This window comes from Boleophthalmus pectinirostris, unplaced genomic scaffold, assembly GCF_026225935.1.
Source record: "Boleophthalmus pectinirostris isolate CB_2022bp ecotype Guang Dong unplaced genomic scaffold, ASM2622593v1 HiC_scaffold_21, whole genome shotgun sequence".
NCBI lineage: Eukaryota > Metazoa > Chordata > Actinopteri > Gobiiformes > Gobiidae > Boleophthalmus > Boleophthalmus pectinirostris.
In genome coordinates this window covers 14,092,715-14,109,762 of record NW_026571175.1, presented here as the reverse complement: position 1 = coordinate 14,109,762, position 17,048 = coordinate 14,092,715, and the positions used below count along the sequence as shown (strand labels likewise).

General features: G+C 38.6%; 1 protein-coding gene across 5 annotated transcripts in view; it reads right to left on the bottom strand.

Moving 5' to 3' along the window:
• The window catches only part of ctdp1 (CTD (carboxy-terminal domain, RNA polymerase II, polypeptide A) phosphatase, subunit 1), a 63,865-nt gene that overhangs the window by 40,505 nt on the left and 6,312 nt on the right, over positions 1-17,048 (bottom strand). For all 5 annotated transcript variants that reach the window (XM_020932643.2, XM_055156895.1, XM_055156892.1 and 2 more), the window contains 6 exons: positions 16,726-16,816; positions 16,213-16,379; positions 11,849-12,784; positions 9,663-9,804; positions 8,930-9,139; positions 7,765-7,882 (listed from right to left, as the gene is read on the bottom strand). In XM_020932643.2, the coding sequence (XP_020788302.2) occupies positions 7,765-7,882; positions 8,930-9,139; positions 9,663-9,804; positions 11,849-12,784; positions 16,213-16,379; positions 16,726-16,816 (1,664 nt within the window). The remainder of the gene's footprint in view (positions 1-7,764; positions 7,883-8,929; positions 9,140-9,662; positions 9,805-11,848; positions 12,785-16,212; positions 16,380-16,725; positions 16,817-17,048) is intronic.

The window sequence follows — 17,048 nt, the reverse complement described above, 5'->3', positions numbered from 1 at the left end:
ACAGCAGATGGAGTATTCATCCAACCAAAGAACTATCAACCCCAGACCAGCCAGATCAGTCTAACGCCATGCTGTGGAAAATTTTAGGCAAAGCAATAACATCTCTACTGAGACAAGCAGATTGCAGACCTCTCAACTTTTGACTAAAAAACCTAAAACATAAGGTTATATAAAGGCAAAAACACAACTTCAGGTTCAGTCAGGAAACTAAAAAGGCCAAGTGATGGGTTGCAAATGAAGAGAACACATGGAGTATACATGGCAGGGTCAGCAGCAGCATCTGGTTTGTATGATCGAAGGCACTGTTCGAGCATTTACTGTCATTTACTGGTTGTTTCAACACTCTGGTTGCCCACTCCTGACCCTGTGTAACTGCTGCATTATCATACGCTGCCAATTAACTCACAGCTGTGGAAAAGGGAAAAGAGGCTTTTCACTTCCGCACCATGGACACCACAACACAGCAGCAATCATTCAACAGCACATGGGACAAAGCAAGGCAAGTGTAAAAACTGTGTCATAAAAACAAAAAATAATTTTGATATTTCAGTAATAGTATTAACACTGAAACTAAATGATTAAAATTATTTTGACTATTTTGTCCAGAGGTGCCCAAATGTTCCTCCTTTGTGCCAAAATAATTTTCACATGTCAAAAATATTTTCATTTTCGGTAAGTAAAATGTTTATTAATTATTTTGATAATTGGCAGGTTGACTGGTCAAACTGTTTTCATAATTGATGTATGACATTTATATTGATATAAATCTCAGCATCCCCTCGCAGGCCTTCCCCCTGAAGGACCAAGTTTGGACAGCCTTGGTCTAGACTAAAATGATCAAGATACATAGTAAAGGGCCTATATAACACTATTTTTTGATGATGTTATAATATTGTTTCATCATCAAATACATACCAAAGTTGTGTTTTGTTTCATTCACACATTTTTAACACACAAATCCTGCAAACAGAAAACACTTGGTTCCACCTTGTGATGTCATGTGGTAAAACCAGAATCTATACTGAACTAAAAGGTAGCTGTTAACATGAAATCTACTGTTTCATAAAATCACATCATGTGGAACAGAGCATTTTGAGCTTTGGAGATATAGAGAAATAGAAGGCAGGAATACTCAATCATGTGTGAATGGAGCAAAACACAACTGCAGGTATGTGTTTGAGATGGTAACAACATTATAACATGGCTTAATGCTCACAAGAATCAGTTTTGTGTAATGTAGGACTTGTAATTAGATACATGCTGTTATGACATCACAGATGCTTTTATTCAAAGTATATTGGCATGTCACTTCACACTGTCTTCCTGAAATTCAAGCAAGCAAAACAAATCTCAACACTGCTGAGAAACTTAGGAATGGGATAAATATGGCATCACAGCAAAGAGAAACTGAGATATTTGTTGCACAATTTGCAGTAACATTCACAAGTTGTTTGGCTTTGTTCACTAGATTAATTTGCTTTTATGTTGTGATATTGTGCAGACTCATGCTGAAGTTTTCACTGACCATTGACTGGCTGGGTCCCTATCTGAGCACGCTGTGTTGGATCAATAGGAGCTGCTGGAGCTGTGGCTGGGATCATGGTGACTGATGAGAGCCCAGGATGGTCTCTGATCCCAGGCTTAATGAAGCACGTCTCAGAGGGTGGCACCACATGTGTCGCAGCTGTTCTGACCCTGGGTTTAATCTTCACCAGACCTGTCATGCCACCTGTCATGTCACCCGTCATGTCACCTGACCCTCAATCACAGTGTCCTAAACTAACATGGGCTTTCTGACATTTTACATTGAACACCTGAAGGCATGAGAGGGCAACATTGTGCTGGTAAAAGGGTTGAGGTTGTTGTGCAGCTCGGCTATAAAAGTGAATTTGGATAAACTTGTTAATAAAGTTATTAGTTTGCCATGGAGATTTCAAAGGAGTCAATCCATAGAGTATATTTATAAAAAGGAGGTAGCTGGCATGCTAGCCACTTTGTTCCAAATAGTAAATGAGCATGTGCATGATTCAGCTCTATCAACTTTTCTGTTCACTTTATATTGAAGGCTTGCTTTTCTTTCTGCAACCGCTGCTGTGAACCTCGTCATTTTGGTCTTAAAATGTTTGCCCATAAATCAAGATATGAACAGGGGTATGTACCTTGAATAGCCTTGCCCCTGATTGGGTCTTTGGTTGCTATGATACACATAGATACTTGGAATTACAGAAATATGACACTCCAGATTAGTTGCTATAACTGCTAGCCTTGATTGGCTTCATTTGGCTGGAGCCCTACGCTTTGGGTGAAGTTAACACTCCTTCAATCTACTTCTATCTGTCAGTCAATCATGGTTGGTTGGGGGTTAGCTGTAAACTTGAAACTTGAAAAAAACTGAGGTGTTGAAATTTTCAGGCAATCTAATGTCACTTTTTCTCAATAGACTCACAATATAAAATGTATGTAAATCGGTATATCTGCTTATGAAAAGTGACCTAGTGGGAGAAACTGATATTTAGCCTGTAAACTGGAATTTTTATGACAAACCAGCTTATACCTCATCTTATGCCCTGAATGCCTTGAGTCTAAAAAGACTTAACAATTGACCTTTTGAATACATTTAAAGTAGTCAGTTGAATTTTTAGTACTTCACCAAAATGTAGCATGCTGATCAATAAAATCTGTGACTAGGTAGAAATATAAATGGTAGGTAATAGAAAAGATCTTGTCGGTGCTCAAACAAATCAGCATGAGCAGAGGGATTACAGATATAAGGTCATTCGGCCAGTACAGTGCCATTATTTTGCACTAAGCAACATGTTTTTAGTGCAGAGCCACGACACATAGCCCCATGTAACCACTGTGACATTTAAATGTGAGCTTGTCTTACCTGCCTCAGATGTGTACCTCACCTCTGCCAATTACAGCAGTTTCACTCCCCTTTGGCCTTGAGATCTGCAGTGTTTAGGAATGCCACAGTCTGCCCTTTGCTAAGCCAGTCCAAGAAAGATGGCATTTCAAACACTACATCTACAAAGGGATAAGGGAGTCCATCCATTTACTTACAGTCAAGTATGTTTATGAAGTCAGGGGATGCTGAAAGCCCCAAATGATGAAGGTAACTTTTTCAGGTAGGTCATAAGAGACTTTTGTTTCTAAACCTAAGCATACATTATTATGAAGACAGAATAATAGTGAATCAGACCATATCCACATAGAAAAGCAATTGAATATAAGCATGACAATCACAATTGCATTGTGAATATGTAAAACATGCTTTTACACTTAATATGCCTAATGTTGTTGTAATGTGATGTTGTTGAGAATGCAAACTTGTTGAAATAAAATGAACAGAAATGCCTAGTTTTATCTTCCAAACATGGCAATAAAGTGACATTACTGCACTTTTGTGGTACATTTTATGGTCCATTTATGCTTTCTGCTAATGTGACTTGAAATTCTAAGACATCAGACATTTAAAGACACATTTTAGCACATTCCAGGTGCTCTGGTAAAATACTGTCTGAATATTGTTATCAATATAATGCAAAGAAATGCCTAGAATTTCCTTCACCCACCCCTAATTCAATCTTCTACCTTTTTATATCACAGCTGTTTCCTTAAAATGTCAATGCCAATCAATCAGGCGTACTTTCCCTTTTCTTCTATCTCCGACATGCCAAATGTCCCTTTTTAATTATAAACTATAAAAGTGTTGTCAGTGCTCATTACAAAGACCTTTCACCAACCAAGACGACAGTAAATGAGCACGAGGATAGTTTTAATTAGAGTGCATAATTAATGCTCAGCCCAGTTTGCCATAACAACTTCTAAAAAACAATGGAGTTATAAAGAAGACATTGTCCTTACATTTTTTGTGTGGTTACTTGGTATTCTATAATGGGGCTTTTAGGGCTAGAGTTTCCTCATGTGCAGAGTGATAAAACTAAACTGATAAATCATTCTATTCTCTGTATGGGGATGAGTAATACGCACATTACCGGCACCATCTTTCTTGTTACGCACTTGGCACTTAATAACTTACACTCTATACATATTACATAAAACTGTGTATTATGGCATTTTCCACACATTTTCTAAGGGTTGTGTCTCAAACAAGCAGCTCTCTTTTCATTGTTTATATGAGCTAACAAGACACTGGAATAACAAACAAAAGACAGATTTTGATTAAGGTTTCTTCCTGTTAATACAATGTAAAGAAAAAGAAAGAAAACAGCAGATTAATAGTTACTACAGAAGTTGCAGGAAGCTTCAGTGCTGTTAGTGCCAACCCAGTCACATAAACAAAATCTTATCTGGAGGAAGAGACTTTCTAAAAACAAATAACTCCATACCAGACAGCTACTTCAGAGAAGTTACTTACTACTCACTTAGAAAACTACAATTTAGAAAAAGTCATGTATCATATGCCAAGACAATTTGCCAGCACTGCTAATTCATAATTAAATAACAGTACTTAAAGCTGTTCACATCGATAATGGCTCTCACCTCTGCATGAACATTCCTCCCATATGACTTCCCCGGCATGCTACTGTCCTTTCCCGACAGTTGTCTAGGCCCACAGATCATCCATCAGAAAATACATAGTACACTGTTAAATGTTTTTTGCGCCTCTGCTGGCCAATGTGAAAAATCCCCCATGTCTATAATATATTTTTTTGCTTCTAGTCAGTCGAGAATTTAATCACCAAATTTGATAAAAATCCATTCTATGTCCCATTTCAATAACTATAGTAGGAGGTGCTATAGTGTACACTTGACATATGTTTTATAGTATATTATATTCAGGGTGAGATCATGTATTAGTGATTAAAATTTCAGCATGATCGGACTAAGTATGTGTGTGAAAGTGTTCTTATTTTTTGGAGAAGTCTTTGTGAATTTCATTCAAACCCGATAAGGTTGACATCACATGTCTATGGTAGGGGGTGCTATAGTGTTCAGTTGTATTAGATTTCATAATACATTAGATTTAGGCCGGGATTACACAATTGTGATTTAAATTTGAGCTCTCTAGGCCAATGCCTGTGGCGATAAGAAGTCATCAGAGAAACAGGAAATAGAGGTATTTTTCGCTTTAAGAAGAAAAGAAGAAGAAGAAACTAGCAAAAAACAATGCCAGTCACTTTGTTACTGGCTTGGACCAAAAAGTAAGTACATTTTTCAGTGGCAAGATGGTAGATGGCAAGACAACACAAACTAAACCTTAATAAAAACATTAAAAAAAAAAAAAAAGATACTGCCAACGTCTGATACTTATCAAATTTACCCAATCACAAAGTTAGAAACAGCGAAATCTAAACAGGCCTGAAACAGACATGATTGGGCAACTCCACCATTTTGCCAAACATCAGTTGTTCTATTGACAACATAAAGCTGACTGACTGAACAATACTGCTGAGACATCCAATAATGCATATAATAATAACCAATTAACAATGAACAATTAAATAAAAAGATGGAGAGATCATGAATCATGGCTAATCGTCGATGATATGGCTGGGGTATTTGAATTTAGAGGTCCACAGCCAAAACAGCAAAACTAAAAGCTGTTTTTGAAAAGACTAAATTAAATTAAAGCAAAAATCGAGATGATTGATTTTATTTTATTTTTTCCCATATCTCCCAACCCTAACCCGAATCCTTGTTATCTTTGGCACAAACGACAGTATGCAGGTAGAGTGACATTAGCATAAGCCTCTCAAAAGATTCTCCTAAGTAAATTTCCTCCACCTTGAAGCTCCAATATGAATAAGAGTGAAGTGCTAAACTGCTTTTGGCTTTGGCAGTATTTCTAGGTCAGTCATTTTAGTGGGATATAATTTGCACAACTCCTTCACAGATTTGAGCGGAGAAGAGCCCAGCGCCTGAAGCTACAGTTACTTACATTCAGCAGACTTCGTACAGCAGCCAAAATGCTTTCCCTTGGTCAAAAGAGTCAGCGTGTCATTTCAAGCATGGTCAATGACACACATGGTGACCCTGTGCAATTACACTTAACTGTATGATACACATTTTAACACAGAACTCAGTGAGAGAGTTTAGTAGATTACAACGTTGATTTTGAGGCAAACTATTTTGTTCATATTTTTCGAATGCTGATTTTTACCTGCCACGATTTTTCTGAAGGTCTTGGGATGATCAAACAAGTAAAATTATATGATCATGCAAACCCTTTCCTTTGTTTTTTTTTCTCTTTTATTTGCTTTTAAATGTCTCCATGGTACGGCCCCTCAGAATCTGTCTGACCTGCTCGTACCTCATACCCCCTCTCGTGCACTCAGGTCAGCAGATCAGGCTCTCCTCTGTGTCCCAAAGACCAGGAGAAAACAGAGAGGAGATCAGGTATTTACAGTGGCTACTCCAAGACTGTGGAATCAGCTCTCTTTGCACATGAGGTTGACCGACTCACTTTTAAGTCCCTACTAAAAACTCACTTTTTTCCCCTTGGCTTTTAACACAGTTTGAGTGTTGACTTTTTACTTGTATTGTATTGTATTGTATTTTACTTGTACCGGTCACTGTATTTGTCACTGTTTGTTATCTGTTTGTGTACAGCATTTCGGTTGACTCTGTTGTTTTTAAAGTGCTCTAGATATAAAGTTGAGTTGAGCTGTTTTGGTTTTTTGTTTTTTTTTACAACAGACAACATTTCAGCATAAATAAATAACAAAACTTTTAACAGAACTTTCTTCAATATATCTTATATTATACTAGGTTCTGATAAAGCTCAAGACTTTTCTAAAGCTATTCCTATTCAGAAAAGTTACATTTTGTCCTGTTTTTTCAGAATCGATGTTGTTCAAATTAGTGTCTAGTTTCAGTCCTAGTATTAGTATTGATTGGTATAGGGGCATCAATACATTTGACATGACAACATTAATCACAATAAACTAAACAAAAGAATGCAACAGTTGTGTTGGTATGACTGGTTAAAGCAAAGAGTTTGAGAGAAGCCCGTTAGTCAGCAGCATGAGCATGTACATTGTTGTACGTGGGAGCTTGAGTGAACCTCCTACAAAGTCTTTTCTTGTGAAAAACACCTGCTGAAAGCACTTGACACGTCTCATGGATACACTCCACACACTTCCCTTGTGTTGGCTCCATTAAGAGCAATTGTCTGAGCAGTAGGCACAGAGATCTCAGACGCAATAATCACCTCACAGCAACCAAGGTACCAGGTGTAGATAAGAATCCATAGACTTATTTAAAAGTGATGTGTGAGTCTTGTTTAACTTAGAAAAGCTGCATTCTACAATTTCAGTTTTAAAATTGCAACTGAGGAGTTCAAACAGTTCACCAAGTTTCCAACTTATTTCTAATTAGGGTAGGATGATATGAGGAAAAAAGGTTTTCCTTCGTATTACTCAATATTTGTCTTTCAATATTAATTTTCCAACTATAAACCATAAAGACTATTATTAACTACAAATAATAATTCAAATTTCTTCTTTCAAAGTCTGAATTCTGCAGCAAACTACATTTTTATTGATAGATAAAAATTAACCATTCTGCATAGTCCGACAGTTCAGCTCTCACTTGAATCAACTGTATGCATGCTTGAGGGCACCGGACCATAAACAATATGGAAATGGTTAGTCAATACTGAAGCAACCACCTGTAAGATTAGCACAATAAAAACTAGTCTGAATCAATTTCTACAGTGTGACAGAAGAACTAAACGTACAAAAACGTAAACAGACAAAAAACTGTACAGGTATAACGGAGATATTGAATGAAGCTCACCTCTTTGTCCATGCTGTCCAGGTCCTCCTTGCACAGTGTGTATAGAGGCATGGTTTCAGACATGCTTGGCTGCCGATCGCGACGAGATGGCCCCGGCTGCTCGTCTTCTGAGCTTCCCCTGTGAAGCACATTCACATGGTTTTATTCATCAGAATTAATACATCCTGTAGCCCATTTCAAACCATCAGTCAGGAGGAACCTTTTACCTTTTTTTTTAGTATGAACTTTTTTAGCACTGTCCACTTAACATAGAAACAACTATGTCTGGGATAGTTGTTTCCTTATAGCTCTCCAATTTTGAAAATGCACTATGACAGAAAATCAAGAAAGATAGTGTCAGGCTATTGTTGGCCAATCTGCTTGATTTGTTGGAAAATGGTGTCCCTCTCAGAAACGCCCGTGTTATTTTTTACCTGAGAAAATGCTACGTAAAATGCATAAAACAATTCTTTTTTTCTTTTTTTGATTATTTAGCAGCTTTGAAAAAAAATTTATTGAAAATCAGGTACAGGTAAATATCAGGCAAATAAACAGTTCAGAATCTTTGCTACAACAAAAATGTGTTTTGGACTTCCCAGGGAAGTGCTTGTCACTGGATGGCAATTTATTCCATGAAACTTGCATGCTTCCATTAAGTCATAAATAATGCTTTATATTTTGTGGAGGCTAACAAAATTGTGAATGACACTTTTTCCTTTTAAAATGCCTTAACAAGCCTTTCATTCTGTCATAATCTAAATAATTCAATTTTAAAAGTGCTTAATAACAGTTATTTCTTCATGTAGTCTGCACTGAAATTGGGAAGAAAAGAATGAATAGAAGCAAAGAAACTTAGATATACAGTATTGTGATGGTCCACGATATTATTGTGAGACTTCTGACGATACAATACCAGAATATTAAGTATATTGTTACGTTTCTAACTTACAATTATAATTGTATAAAATTGGTGTTTTGGTAGGCTCAGAAATACATTAAGAAGATTGCAGTGCCCAATTACCCTGCATAATGTGAAGACAAAGTTTTCAAATGAGTTACACAGCCTGTAGAAATTTGTTACTTTAACATAAGTATTGTTTATCATACGCTTGATATGACATGATACATGTATAAAAAGAGTTGGTATCCTGATTTAGCCAGTAGTAGCTATAAATTATAATTGTACCTGAGAGTAGAAGGGTCGGACGGTGAGGCTTGGAGGTAGGGTGAGGGCCGTGCAGCTGGAGGACCCCTGCGGATGAGTTTCCCTGTGACCGAGTCATAGGTGCGGATCTCAGGGGGCGGGGGTGGAGCTCTGGCCTGGACAGGGATTGGCTGAAAGACTGGCTGCTTGACGGAGCCCTGTGCATCTATGAACGCTGCTGGACTATTACTCCTGTTATGAGAAAAGGGTAATGTAGTAGTAATGTAATAATGTAGGTAATGTAACTGATAGATGACTGGTTTTCTTTAAAGATATACTGTGAAACTTTTCTGGTGAAGACTTTGAAATGTTTTACAGTATGGCATTAAATGTATATATTTGCAATGAGAGAAGCAACGCAAGGAGGTGATGCAACCCTGCATACAAATAAGAATGTTTGTTTTTCAAGGTGTTTTTGAACACCTGTAACAAATTAAATTTAAGATACATTATTAATGTGATACTGTGAAACATTTCATGCAAAGAAATCATTCCCATTGAGACATGCAGGTAATGGAACCTACACCAAAGTTACACAAAATGCATCTACATTAAGATTAAAGTACACTTTACTGTCCCCTTAGGAAAATTGGTTCTCTCGATATAATACACATGAATCAATGCTATTATAGACCACACAATTTCAGACTATTTTTTTCTTTTCATTATAAGATGTATTTTTAACACATATTTTCTCCATCTGAGCCCTTATTACCTTGGCATCTTGGAGTAGTCTTCCTTCAGAGGGTACAGTCGCTCATCTACTCTCTCCCAGCGCTCCAGGCAGCTCCAGAGCCAGTCGGGGTTCACAACATGGAGGTGCTTACAAGCCTGTGCCTGCCGGACCTTCTCTGTGCCTGGGAGAGAAGCAACAAGTTCAAGCAAAAATAGATTTGACCAGTTATGGTTTTCTTGACTTTTTTCTGTGTGGAATAGCCATAGCCAGCACATGACCAGGCTAAAGTCACAGTACAGATTACCCACCTTTGCCACCTTGACTCTTAGATCTTTTAGTTCAGAGAGAAATGCTCCAGCTGTACCCATTGAGCCACAAAATACAGTGGTAATAGAAATAGACACCAAAAAGCAAAACATATGAATTATTTCTCTTATCATTATTATGTTGGATATTTTAAATCACTTGAAATCTTATATGGCAGTAAAGCAACATCAATATTAATGTGACATTTCTTTTTGATATTATTATTAAAACTACAATGTGCATGCCTAAATTTACTAGTCAGTCAAAATCTTATGGCAAGGCAAATTAATGACCTAATAAGTGGACAGTTAGCTGCAGGTGGATGTCACTGAAAACACATTAAAGCACTTTACAAATGTGGGGAAATCTTCACCAGAGAACACTGTGTTTACAAAGGTACCTCTTTGTGTTTTGGGGATAATGTTAATGCTAATTTTGGAGACTAATTAATACTTATTTAATGCCACAGACTGATGTAATGTCCACCTACAAAATAAATGAATAGTCTTGAGTAGTTGAGTAGAAGCGGAAATGGTTTTGCCGAATGTCCCTCTCACCGGTGTAGCCAGCTGCCTATTGTGAATTTACTGTTCAAAAGTGCTTTAAATGTGCAAGCCAAATCACCTGCCATTTGTTCATGGAAATATATGATAGGAAAGCATTGACCATTAGTGACTGTTAGGATCAACAGAATCTATAATAACACCTGAATGATTTCCACTAAGCTTAGTTTTGTTGATTCCAAATATAAAACTTGATTTTCCACATAGGATCAAAGGTTATAAGAAAAACAAACAAGCTGTGTTTGCTGAATCAATGCTCCTTATTCTGGAAAATAATTGCTTGGTCAATTTTACTACACGAGTGGAGAAATGTCTATGGAACTGTCCTTACTTTTGTGCTAGCTCGATAGTTCTCAAAGCCCACACAGTCTTGCGTTGTTTGGGCCAGTCCACTGAGAGTGGGCTTTCTGCTCATACAAAGCTTATTGATGTCCAACTCAATGACACCAATCTGAATGCCTGTGCTCATTAGCCTAGGGTATGTGAGCTGTGCAATGGCTCGGGGGGCTGTTGGGAAAAAGTTGACTCATGCCTCTATATTGTTTGTACTTTTGAGATGGTTATTTTTACTTCTGCAGAACATACACCTACTCTAAAGTGAAGTATAGTACAGTATATTATGGATGGTGAATGGAAAGGAGAATCTGAAATACTTCTTGACTTCTACATTGTATATTTTTGTTGCCATCTAGGCCCTGTTTAAAAATATATCCAGCTGTCTTTGCAGTTTTTTACGGACACTGTGAGATGCTGGTGATTCTGGTGGATTTTCTGTGAAGCTGAATATTAAGGATTGAGTGATTGCCACATCTTCCTCACAGTGGGGCAGAGCCTCACAGCACAAGCTTGTTTTTGAAGGGAGGTTGATTTTTATAACATTATGATTGGGCAAACCTAGAATATTTTAAACACTATTTGAGAAAACCCATGCCAGATGTTGTACCCAGCGCATCCTGCTGAGAATGTAAACTTTTTTTAATTTAATAATATTACCACCCTTTTTACTATTGTGCATAGCTAGCTGAGAAGTCAGATTCACTGACCCACAGATTGAGGAATTGATCCATCAGTTACTATTGTTGTGTGTTCCTGGGCAAGACACCGGTAAAGTGACTCTCCCCCAGTGTCTGCTTATACTGGTGTATGAATGTGTGTGAATGGGTGAGTAGGGGTTCCTTGATGTAAAATGCTTTTAGTGCCTTAAAGGTAGAAAAGAGTTATGCAAATGTTACTATTTAAATGTGATAATTTAAGAAACATAAGGGTACAAACTCATGTTATGGCTAATCAGAACTCTAGTGGTGTTATCCATTTTAAAACCAGAAGTCATACATTGTTGGCTCTTGCAATACATACCTGCCCGTGCTGCGATGAGGTGCGTTGTTCGGTTTGGATCCTGAGCTTTGAAGATGAGGCTCTTGCCGATGTTCGCCCCCAGTGCTTTGGCGTGGTAATACTCCCTAGTCCTCTCCATCGGATAGTTGGTTGGGTACAGCCCACTGAACACCAGTGTTGTTCCCTCCAGAGTTTTGCCTTTCAGCTCCGGTACAATCTTCCGAATGTCCGGCGTTTCTGGGACTTCCTTTTTCAGGTAGCGGTCATAGCGAGTGAAGTATTCTGCGTGGATCCTCTCTAGAACCTCCTCTAAGTATATCAAGTGATCGTCCTGGTCAATGTCTTCTTCCTCCTCATCCTCCATGTTGTGGTCTAAAATCTCTTCCCCTGTGGTGACGCCTGACTGTTCACTATTTTGAGATTCCGTTTCGGGTTCTTGTTTATCAGAGCAGCCATTGTCCAAGTTTGTGTCTGGAAGTGCCACACCCTCTGAACTATTCCCAGCTTTAATCTCACCTTCCTTTGCAGTCTCTTCTAATTCCTGTTTAGAATTTCTGTCTTTTGTCACATTGCCTTCACTGTCACTGTCTGTTTTGAGAGGTTTGTCTGATATTGAGTCACTGTCACTATCACTGGAAAGGTCAAAATCCAGATTATTTGCTTTGTGGTCAGGTGCTGATGAGTTGGCGTTGGTATTCTTAGAGACAAGTGTCCTTTCATCGTCCTCCTTGTTCTCTGTTAAACTGCTTACTTCAGTCCCTAGTTCTTTACCCTGAGCTTCTGAAACGTCTCCTCCAGCGGCAGGTGGATGTGTCAGTTCGTTTGTGGTTTTTCCCTGAGTTGAACTTGTAGATTCCTCCTTGCCGTGATCCTTTGTTTTTCTTCTGAGGCCATTGTTTTGTTCATCTGCCAACCCTGAAGGTTCGCCACTCTCAATCAGACGACTCAATGGGCCTCCTGTAAGAGACGAGAAAAAGATTTATTATGGTTCAAAAGGAGCTGGGCAATTACGAAAAATCTAACAGTGATTTGATCATGTGATTATATGCTATCTTGATATCGTAATATCAAGATATCGTAATTCAGTGCTTCTCTATTTAATGCAGCTCTGAGCTCAGACACAGACACATGTCTCCACTCTCTCCTTCAATTGATCAGCCACCCTCATGCTCTAAGTGAGAGATTTTACCAATTACAATTAAGTGTAAATTCTCAGAAGCAGCTTACAGCTTTAGCATCTGGCAGAGAAAAATATACTAACTGGATTCATTATTTTTATTACTTATTTATTTATTTTTATTTTTGGCACAAATTCTCAAGAATCCATCTTTACATATCCCTACTGTAAGGTTCAAATTCGCCCAGCAGCTGTCAGACCAGTGACAGAGAGAGCAGCATTGGGGTTTATATGAAAGCCACTGGTGCAGTGTCCAAGCAAACTAAAACAAACATAGTGATGCCGACAGATGTACATCAACCTATTGTAACAAAAATATTGACCACTGACCACCCTTATGTTTGGTAAAAGGAGAAGTTCCTCCAGTAATATAAATTAGCAGTTGGTTGTCAAATGTAAAAAACACCAGGACATTCATATCAAACTGGCTGTTGCTGTCATCGGCCAAAATACAAGCCTCTCCCACAAAAGCAAACAATATCCTCTAAATAATATTGCACAATCTGTTTTGAAAGGTTGGTCATTTTAATAAGGTCAGTTAGTGTCCAAAAAGCAGATAGAAAACTATCCAGTCTTTCAATTCCCTAAAATAGAAAATTACTCTAAATTACAAAAAATGCCCTGGTATAATGAGACTTAAATGCTGGTTCCTGTTCTGATCATTGCCCTAAATGTAAAGTGAACACTTGAAATAACAATAATTTGAGTGGTGCCTGGAAACACTGATAGATTCTGTAGTAGTTAAAGGGAACAGCGGGTGTTGGCTAATTGATGGCAATGATTTAGAGTGGGTGGGCCAGAGACATAGTTGCTGGCTCCTAACAACCAGCTTTAATGATGGAGCAATGGGAGGTCCATCATCGGTAGCAGGCCAAAGGTGGGATGGTCAGTGCTCTTTAGGATCACCTCCTATTTGTGCATTTACTTGTCAGCTAATGTTCAGTCTTTTAAGGGTGTATACAGCAAAATACAATACACAGTGGCTATATACATTTAAAGGGCCCATATTACACTATTTTCTAATCTAATGCTGTTTTCTCATCAGAAACATACTAGGGGATATCATTTTGTTTTATTCACACATGTTTAACAAACAAACACTACATATTTAGTTCCTCGCTTAAAGAGAAAACACTGTGATGTGACGGTAACACAGAAAGTGCTCCATTGTGTTTTAAATTCGATACACCTTCACTAGAATTATTTGGATAATTTCAACCCTAGAATTGCCAATCTCTAAGGTAAAAGGTAGCTGTTAACTTAAAAAGTGCATCTTCGTGACATAACAAGGTGAGCTTTGGACTTGTAGACAAGTAATAAAGTATTACTCAAACCTGTGTGAATGAAAGTCTTATGGAACAGGCCGTGCTCTGCCCTGCCCCTTCCTGCCACTCTCCTTTCCCTCCAGGTGTCTTCGCCTCCCTCCGCTGCCCTGCCTGCTGTCACCGCGGGACTATAAAGCGCGGGACTATAGAGCACGGCACCACACCGTCACTATCTATATTTTTTAAATAAATGCCCATACGGGGGTTAAAATGCCACCGTTGTTGTGTCCTCCCTCATTTGTTGCAGTCTTTCAAGCCAGGGCCATAACCAGTGGGGGCTCGTCCGAGATTCGTTTGATAGGGTACTGGCAGGTGCCACTTTCACCTTGAGCGTGAGATAGCCGCCATTGTTACTCTTACTGGGTTGTATTCTTATACAGTAATGCCGTTTGGTCTTAGGAATGCACCTGCGACCTTTCAACCTCAAAAGAATCGGGTTGTTGGGGAAATGCCGGGCTGTGCAGTCTACCTAGACGACGTTGTAGTGTATTCTGACACGTGGGAGAGTCATGGGAGTGCATTCGGGAGCTTTTCATTCTTTGGCAGGGGCAAAGCTCATAGTCAACCTTGCAAAGTCTGAGTTTGCAAGGATGACTGTGACCTCATAGGCCAGGGTCAAGTCTGACCCTGGCAGCAAAAGTTCAAGCGGTTGAGCAACTACAAAAAAGGAACTAATGCATTTTCTTGGCCTTGTGGGCTACTACTGTCATAACTTTTCATCTGTTGTGGCCCGATTAACTGATCTAAACATGTCAAATATGTTTGGTCTCCTGTTTGTCAGCAGGCATTTGAGCAGGTGACAGGCACCGCTCCTGTTCTGGCCGCTCCACGCCCAGGCCATTCTCTGCCCTGCCCCTTCCTGCCACTCTCCTTTCCCTCCAGGTGTTTTTGCCTCCCTCCACTGCCCTGCCTGCTGACTCCGCCCACCAATCACCAGGGGACTATAAAGCCAGGGTCGAGTACATGCTTTCCCCCCTCCTCCTGCTTTGTCCCCATCCTTCGGGCCTGCCACACTGCAATGCCTCCACGCGACCCCGCTGCCAGGACCATCACTATCCATATTTTTATAACAAATTCCTGTACGGGGGTTAAAACGAGCTGCTGTGGTGTCCTCCCTCAATTGCTGCAGACTTTCAAACCGTAAAAGAAACAAAATACAACTCCAGGTATGTTTTTGATAAGGTAACATTATAACATGGCTTAGCTCAAAAATATCAATTTTATGTAATATAAGACCTTTAAAACATTTAACATTATTGCCATTACATGAACATAAAGATATGACCCAGATACAGTTGTATATGTTATCTATATGTTATGTATATGTTATATACTGTGCATGCACTGTTCATGTAACTAAAAAATATTGTTACACATGAATAATAAAAATTCATAATGGTTAATAAACAGCTTGTGTCTGTCATATACATTTTTGTGGAAGGCAATGTTAAAAGTCTGTATAGTTTATGTTCATGGTAAATTAGTATTGAAAGGGATTTTTAATTAGAGGAAATAAAGTCAAAACTTCAATATGAGGAATAAATTGTGTTAAATGTTTTTGGCTTAACTTTTAAGGATTTAGATTCCAGTCAGAATAAAGCCAGTGTTAGATATTGGCCTTGTTGAAACCTAGACTTTATGAGCTGCTTGTGAGTGAGAGGTGATAGAAACACTGTGTTCAAATCACTTTGGCCTGGCACTGGCATAAGAAATTATTCTAAGAAAAGGCCATGGAATGTTGGAGAAAACTCAAGACAAAGAAACTTACTTAGTGGTTTTCATACCTTAAGATTGGCACCAAGTTAGTAAAAGTTACTCAAACTTCTAGCAAGTTTAAAAATTATTCATATTGTCATCTGTATGTGTATTGTTTATGAATGTACCTTTCTTGGCCATCTGAGCCTCCCGAGAGCCAGGGGGGGCATTGATGTCCCCTGTGCCCTGGAAGTAGGTATATTTCTTCACAGTGATGAGGTTAGGTGCAAACTTCCACACATCCTCACGGTCATCGATGATACACACCATTGAGTCTCCACATGGGAACAGATTTCTGCCCAGAGAAAATGAAACATACTGCATTATTCTACTATTTTTTTAAAGAGATGTCAGATGTATCCATTCACACTGCACAGACAGACACCTCCTTCTGTGCTCAGAGATGATAGAGACAGATTGTCCGCAGTACAAACGGTTGGAGAAGCAAAGGAATCATTTGGAGGGATTCTGTGCTGCCAACAGCTCATATGATCAACTGTGCCAATTGTCCCTTAATAACCTTCCAGGAAAACATAATGAGGTGGCATTTGGATACAAGGAACACTGATGTCTTTCAGTGTGGGAGCAGAGTGTATCTTTGACTGCGTCAGAACTGTACAGAGACAAAAAGCCATTCTCACCTAAGATTTCCCGTCTTCGAGAAAGGATCAATGCACTCATCTCTGGACAGGATCCGATGAGAGAACAGTTTTTTTTCAGGATCCAAGAAGCCTACAAACATGAAATGTTACATATGGGCAAGAAATACATGACATTACTTTTACATATTGTACAGTAATTTACAAAACAGTAGTGTTTTATTCTGAATTTTTTTAGTATAATGCTATTATCATGCCACATGACGTCATAGAAATTTCTATGCAGATAATGTGCTGTAAATAACCTATAGTATAATTTGTCTTAAGACCTCTTGTGACATCTTTTAATTATTATTTCATTTTTA